At 38.0% G+C, this 8,339-nt stretch overlaps 1 protein-coding gene across 1 annotated transcript; it reads right to left on the reverse strand.

The window, feature by feature from the left end:
- Positions 1–1,022: 1,022 nt before the first annotated feature.
- LOC306653366 (olfactory receptor 4F15-like) lies at positions 1,023–4,445 on the reverse strand (the record flags this gene model as incomplete). Its single annotated transcript, XM_079126368.1, has 2 exons — positions 4,410–4,445; positions 1,023–1,994 (listed from the first exon to the last, which is right to left on the reverse strand). Exon 2 carries the CDS (start codon positions 1,989–1,991, stop codon positions 1,023–1,025), a length of 969 nt encoding a protein of 322 aa, XP_078982494.1. The 5' UTR covers positions 1,992–1,994; positions 4,410–4,445.
- Positions 4,446–8,339: the final 3,894 nt, after the last annotated feature.

Consider the following 8,339-nt stretch of genomic DNA (forward strand, 5'->3'; position numbering starts at 1 on the left):
GGATTTGCTCAATAGAAAAGCAATATGGACAGAGGAATACTGGTTAATTGTGGAGATTTTTTGTAGATGACATTAAAATGCTATGTATAAGGTATAATCCTGCAGTTATAAAATAACCAGGACTTAGTCCAGGAAGTTTATTATTGGGCTGCAAATAAAGAAGAAATTGGAAATGAAATGTGATCACATGAAACTAATAACAATAAAAAGAGCAACAGCCTCATTTGTGTCATTTCTGCTTGGGATTAGAAACAAACTCAAAAGGAACTGAGGACCAATCTGGTAGCAGAAAGTTCAGGAACTCAAATCAACAAGTAGCCTTAGATATATTTTCAATTTTTTTAATCTAAAAGCAAGCAGACCTGATTTTCACCTGATTTATCATGGAACAAATGATCTCTCAAACTACAGTTCTAAAATTCCATGATTCTATTATAGAACCAAGAGTTACAGAGGTAGGCAAGCAAATACTAAAGAAAGGGAGGGAGGGAAGAAAAAAACAACTACTTAGTCGTTATGGCAATTTGGTAGATAGTTTGAGCAAATACCATTAACCAATTCGAAACAGGGAAAGCATACAGTGAAAAGAAGCAATACACTATTCTAACGCTAAATAATTAAATGCACTGCTTGGCACCTTTTGAGGTATAAGAATATTGGCAGTAGTGGAATAAAGGTGAAAATCAGCTTTGGTTTGAAACATTTTACATTGAAATATAAGGAGAATGAGCGGAAAGCATCTCTAAGTTATGTTTAAAAACTATCCAAGTAAAAATACTGTGTAGTTATCATGAATATTAAATGACTTAGATTAATCATCCAGCTCAGGTCTGAAGCACAGGAAGCTCCACTACCAGCTCCCGTCCCCTCACTTGGTAGGGTACTAGGGATACACAATAGCACGGTAACACACCTAAATGTAACCTAGTGCACTGCATTAAGAGAGATCAAAAATTTCAATGACTTTATTTTTCCAATCATCATCGAGGACAGAGTTGCATTTTGATTTATCTTTAGAGTGTTTAGGACATCTTCCTGTAACCCACAAGCTGATAGAACAGTTTCCACATTGCTGCCTTCATCTCCTTGTTCCTGAACGTATAGATCACTGGATTCAGAAAAGGAGTGAGAACTGCATCAAAGATAGCAAGAAATTTGTCCACGTGAGATGAAGGGAAAGGCCAGGTGTAGAAGAAGATTAATGGTCCAAAGAATAAAACTACCACCGTGACATGAGCTGATAAAGTGGAGAGGGCCTTGGATAAACCACCTGAGGAGTGTTTCCGAACAGTAACCAGAATGAAGATGTAAGAAAGGATCAGTATGAAGAAGGATCCCACAGAAATGAGTCCACTGTTGGCTGTGACCATGAACTCCAGTCTATTGGTCTTTGTGCAAGCAAGTTTAATGAGCTGAGGGAGATCACAGTAAAAGCTGTCCAGTACATTCGGGCCACAGAAGGGCAGGTCTACAACAAAAGCCAATTGGGCCACTGCGTGGATGAGGCCAAGGATCCAGGCAACAGCCAAAATTAAAATGCACATTCGTGGGCTCATGATGGTCAGGTAGTGCAGAGGCTTGCATATGGCCACATACCTGTCAAAGGCCATGGCTATGAGCAGCACCATTTCTGTGCCCCCAATAGCATGAATAAAGAAGATCTGAGCTATACAACCCCCAAAAGAGATTGCTTTGTGTTTTCTAAAAAGGTCATAAATCATTTTGGGGGCTGCAATAGAGCAAACTCCCAGGTCAAGAAATGAAAGATTCGCCAGCAAGAAGTACATGGGGGAGTGTAGGTTAGAGTCAGAAGTCACAGAGAACACAATGAGGAGGTTTCCCATAAGACTTGCCAAGTAGAACACAGAAGAAAAGAGGAAAAGGAGGAGCTGGATCTCCCACGAGTTGGAAAGTCCCAGGAACACAAACTCGGACACCACAGAGTGGTTGGCTCCATCCATTGTCCCAGAGAGCAGAACTGTCTCAAACATTACCTGAAAGAGAAAGGAAAGTAACAAAAAAAAAAAAGAAAGAAAGAAAGAAATCAAGCTTTGTGGGGAGTCAAAACTACATGATTTTCAACTTACAAGGAAAAACTACTTGTTTTTGCCTATAGCTGCAAAAACAAGTCACTGCTTCTAACTTCTAGACTCCCTAAAATTCTCCACATTTGAAACAGAGATTAGGCAAAAAAAAATTATGAATCACAAGATTATGGGAGGATTAGGAATTCTCTGCAATAATACAATGAGGGGAAAAAGGAAATGGAAATGAACTCTGATTTCTCCCTCACAGTTTATTACTCCTGCTTACGGAGTTCCCAAGCCTCCAGCAATATCTCATGACCTTGATTTTCCTCATCTCTTTACTCTAACTCTTCTTATACTCTCTCATGGTTAGCTTCATGTTTTGTCACATCATATTCATTTTTTCCTCATGAGGGAGGAGATAATGTAGAAGCCCTAAAGTTTCCCACTTTGGTAGCTCAGTCCAGGGCGTAGAGGGATTACACAGCCTGGGCTATGACAGCATTCTGGTAAAGTGCAAGGTCAGAAAAGAGATTCATGATGCAGAATCTAAACCTGGATGCAGTAAAAACAAGGTAATGAACAAAATACACAAGAATGATTCTTGTAGATCACCATCCATGCCACGTTAACTTTCCAGGATTCCTGGAATGATGGAAAGCACTTCAGATTTCAAATCAAAAGAATGTGAACAAGTCCTACCCTGACCTGAGGGAACTCAAGTGCTCAAGTTCTTTCTCCCATCCCTCCAAACTCAACTCACTTCTTGGACCCAGTTTCATCATCTGTGAAATAAAGGGGCTGAGGCAGGTGATGTTAAGGAATCCTTTCAAGTGTAACTTTTCTATTATTTTATCATTCAGTGCTAGTCTAGTATGTAATGGAGCTCACCACAATGTTGATAGTCTCTTCATTCCACTGCTACTGTATTGGCATCTTTTCCCTTATTTGCAGTTGGCTATATCTCATATTCCATAGAAAGCCCTCTCTTCAAATTAATCTCCCTCTTCTCTAATTCATTCTGTGACTCATTTAACAAGATTGTAAATATGCTGTATCATTTATTTTGTCATTTATTGGAATCAATTTAAATCAATCAATAAACATCTTTTAGAAGCCCATCATGCCAAGTGCACACTCTGAACTTCCTGAACTACCATTTAAGACTTTTGCACTAATAAATAATAAAATAAACTATTTTAAAATGTCAAAAAAAAGGCCCAGCATGGTAGCACACACCTGTAATCCCAGCAATTTTGGTGATTGAAGCAGGAGGATCACAAGTTCAAAGCCAGCCTCAGCAACTTAGGAAGTTCCTGAGCAACTTAGTGAGACCCTATCTCAAAATTCAAAAAATTATGGAGGGCTGGGGATGTAGCTCAGTGGTTAAACACTGCTGGGTTCAATCCTCAGGACAAAAAGAAAAATGTCAAATGAGTAATATGATCATATAATTTTTAAAACATAAAAGATACCCATGAATCTAGATGATTAGGGCTGTCTTGAGAGCGAAATCATAACCTGTGCTGCAATAAAAGAGATGGATCTAATCTAGTTCAACATACAGCATCATATCAAAGCTTAAAGAATTACCAAATCATTTCTCAAGTCTGGGGGGATGATTACTAAAGAATTGGTGAATCATGGGACTGGGCTCATAGCTCAGTGGTGCTTACCCAGCACGTTTGAGGCACTGGGTTTGATCCTCAGCACCACATAAAAATAAATAAGTAAAATAAATGTACTGTGTCCATCTACAACTCAAAAAATATTTTTAAAAAGTTGCTGAATCACCCCCAGTCTACCACAATGGTTGTTGAGTTATCTACGGAAATAATGATAAAAGACAAAAACAAAAATAGTGACTGCCATGTGCAAGACATTATAATTACCCCTTTACAGACACTATCTTGTTTGATATCTATGAAAACCATGAAAATGGATATTATTGACTCCTTTTTATAGTTAACAGTAATTAAGATCAAGAAGAAGTGAGGTGCCAGATCAGGGAGTGGTAGACCTGATTTGATCCTCCTGGCTGCTCTCATCCAACATGTAATAGACAGCTTTTTCTTATGACTCTCCAGTTGTTCCACATACCTTAGACCCTTTCTGGGTGCCCGTGTTCTACTCTCAGCACACTGGGCAAATCTAAGTGAGAAAGAAGACAGATTTGTCCTCCACCATTCACCCAGGAGTGTTTCTTAAGCTACTGCAAATGGATCCATGATTTTCTTTCTGGCTCTTTAAATAAACATGGTAGGAGAATGCAAATCCATACACTACCTGCAGTTCAGAGCATCCTGACTGTGCTTTCAGAACCCTAATGTCTTGATCCCCAAAGAACCATTTAGCATTTCACTGAAGAGACTTAGTTCTTACCTTCTCTAGTGAGTGGATAAAGAAGCAAAGGCCCTCTGTCTCCATACCCCGTAGAAGGCTCTCTTTTCATATTGATCATGCAAATCTTTCTTTTCTGTAATTCATTTTGTGACTCAATTAACATATCATTGCAAATATGCTGAATCATTTATTTTGTATTTATTATAATAATTTGTACTCAATCAATGAACATTTACTGGATGCCCATCAAGCCCAATGGACACACTGAACTTACTGAAGTATTAAAATATTCACTTCCCTTAAGGCTTTTACGTTTTTAGCACACCTACAACATGTCTCTATGTCAAAATGAACTCCAGAACGAATGCAAGTAGGTTCTATTCACAGCTCCAAGACTTTCTCCTTAACATTCTAGTCCCCCTTTTCTGACTTCAACCTCTAATCGATATCGATGTCTAAAAACCAAGAAAGAAATCCCAGTTTCTGTGTCCTTTCTCTTCTTGTTTTATTGATGCTTGCTCATTAAGCTCAGCTAAAGCTGCTTCCCTTGTGCAAGGTGATATCTAATTGATTTCTTTACAAAATAATACTGTCACTAGAAACATCTATTTAATAAAAATTGCCCTTAGGGACTTTAACACTGCTACAATATCCCTAAGCTATTTCTGTATTTGCCATCTACTCATCTAAAGACCAAAGGTGTAACTCTTTCCAAAACCTAACCACATTCAACCTTCCCCTGGTCAGATCTAGCATTACTTTATGCACAAACTCTATAAAACTGCTATTTTTGTAGGAGATAGAACTAATTGGAACACAGGGGAATACTGACCAAATGACACTGCAGAGACGGGATCACCAACTTGAGCCTTGGGATCACCGATATCTGTCCAAGGGAATTGTCACCAGAATCCTGGCAAGCCGGTGGAGGAAGCTGTACGAGAGTCACAAAGAGGGAGTAGAGGGAGAGGAGATCAAAAATGTTAGGACATAAAAGACAGAACGTATATAAATAAGGCCGACCTACGTGGCATCATAGTCCGAAAACTAAAGCAGAGATTATTTTCTTGTTTTCAGGAACCCATTGAGAACACAGATGAGTGTACATTGAACCAGAATAAACTTTCAAAAACGGAAATGGTACATTCTTTAACACTCTAATCACAATCTAAGAAAACTTGAATTTGATAATCATGTCAACAAACAAGTTTAAATTTTAAAAATTTGACCTCCTCCTAAGAATAACAAACAAATAGGGACAGAACTACAAAGATATTTTTGTGAAAATTGAGAAAACTTGAAAATGGATTGTATATTAGATGACATTAATGATTTGTTACATGTTTTGTTAGACAAAATAGTTATGATTTAAAAATATATGCCACCTGCTCCTCAGGGCATATCCAAAATATATCAAGACTTCAAAAACTGGACACCAAAAACCAATCCAATTAATAAATAAGCAAAAGAGCTAAATAGACATTCTCAAAAGAAGAAATACAATTGACCAACAAATGTGAAAAATGTACATCTCTAGCAGTCAGGAAATGCAAATCAAAACTTCACTGAGATTTCATCTCACTCCCATCAGATTGGCAATTATCAAGAATACAAAGTGTTGATGAGGATGTGGGAAAAAAGGTACACTCATATATATTTAGTGGCACTGCAAATTAGTGCAACGACTCTGGAAAACAGTACGGAATTTTCTCAAAAAAATAAAAAAAAGAAAGAAAGAAAAACAAGAAATAGAACCACCATGTGAACCAGTTATCCTACTCCTCAATATATAATCACAAGATCTAAAATCAGCATACTATACTGACACAGTCACATCAATCTTTATAGCAACACAATTCACAATAGCCAAGCTATGGAACTAACCCAGGTGCTCTTCAACAGATGAATGGAAGGCATATAAAATGTGATATATATACACAGTGGAATATTACTCAGCCAGAAAGAAAAGTGGAAAGTATGGCATTTGGTGGTTAATGGATGAAACTGGAGACTATCAATTTTTTTTTTCATTGTAAACAAATGGGATACATATTGTTTCTCTGGTTGTACATGAAGTAAATGCATGCCATTTGTTTAATCATACATTTACATAGGGTAATGAGGTTTGATTCATTCTGTTATTTCTTCCTTCCCCCCACCCCTCCCTCCCCTTTTCCCTCTATACAGTCCTTCCTTCCTCCATTCTTGCCCCCTCCCACCCCCATTATGTATCATCATCCTCTTATCAGAGAGATCATTTGTCCTTTGGCTTTTTGAGATTGGCTTATCTCACTTAGCATGATATTCTCCAATTTCATCCATTTGCCTGCAAATGCCATAATTTTATCATTCTTTATGGCTGAGTAATATTCCACTGTGTGTGTGTGTATATATATATATATGTATATATCACAGTTTCTTTATCCATTCATCAACTGAAGGGCATCTAGGTTGGTTCCACAATCTGGCTATGGTGAATTGAGCAGCTATGAACATTGATGTGGCTGTATCTCTGTAGTATGCTGATTTTAAGTCCTTTGGGTATAGGCCAAGGAGTGGGATAGCTGGGTCAAATGGTGGTTCCATTCCAAGCTTTCTGAGGAATCTCCATACTGCTTTCCAGAGTGGCTGCACTAATTTGCAACCCCACCAGCAATGTATGAGTGTACCTTGAGACTATCATGTTAAGTGAAATAAATTAGACTCAGAACTGAATGGACTAGCTTCGACTTTTTGATATGTCAAAGCTAGTCCAAAGTAAGGATGAAAAAGAAAAGAGAGAAAGGGAAAAGGTAGGGTGGGATTCCATCAAAATAGAAGAAAAACCAGTGGACTAAATGAAGGGGATTCTAGGGGAGGAAGAAAGGATGGGATAACAAAAGACAGTGAAATGAATCTAACCTAACTTTCCTATGTACATATATGAACATACCACAGTGAATCTCCCCATCATGTACATCCATGAGACACTAACCAAAATTTTTTTTAAAAATCTAAAAGTAAATAGCAGAAAGATCTGTAGAGAAAACATTTGACCTTTGATTTTTGGGGAATATTTTCCCTGGTAAGTGGGTGTTGATACATAATGGGGGTTGAGAGAATGGAGGAACTTTAGATTATGTAGAGGGAAATGAGAGGGAGGAGAGAGTGAGGGTATGAAAGATGGTGGAATGAGAAATACCAAAGGTATAATTAATGGAATAAATTATTAAAAACTTAATTAAAAATAAAAATTTCTACCTGGTGCAGTGCTTATAATCCAGCAAATTGGGAGGCTGAGGCAGGAGGATTGCTAGTTCAAGTCCAGCCTCAGCAACTTAGCGAGGCCCTAAGCAACTTTAGAGAGACCCTGTCTCAAAAAATGAAAAGGCAACTCAAAATGGATCAAGGACCTCGGAATCAGACCAGAGACCCTGCATCTTATAGAAGAAGAAGTAGGTCCAAACCTTCAACATGTCGGCTTAGGATCAGACTTCCTTAACGGGACTCCCATAGCACAAGAAATAAAAGCAAGAATCAACAACTGGGATAGATTCAAACTAAAAAGCTTTCTCTCAGCAATAAAACTATCAGTAATGTGAAGAGAGAGCCTACAGAGTGGGAGAATATCTTTGCCACTCATACTTCAGATAGAGCGCTGATTTCCAGAATCTATAAAGAACTCAAAAAACTCTACAGCAAGAATACAAATAATCCAATCAACAAATGGGCTAAGGAAATGAACAGACACTTCACAGAAGATGTACAAGCAATCAACAGATATATGGAAAAATGTTCAACATCTCTAGTAATAAGAGAAATGCAAATCAAAACAACCCTAAGATTCCATCTCACCCCAATTAGAATGGCGATTATCAAGAATACAAGCAACAACAGGTGTTGGCGAGGATGTGGGGAAAGAGGTACACTCATACATTGCTGGTGGGGCTGCAAATTAGTGCAGCTACTCTGGAAAGCAGTATGGAGATT

The sequence above is a fragment of the Sciurus vulgaris genome (assembly GCF_902686455.1).
Source record: "Sciurus vulgaris genome assembly, chromosome: 2".
Taxonomy (NCBI): Eukaryota; Metazoa; Chordata; class Mammalia; order Rodentia; family Sciuridae; genus Sciurus; species Sciurus vulgaris.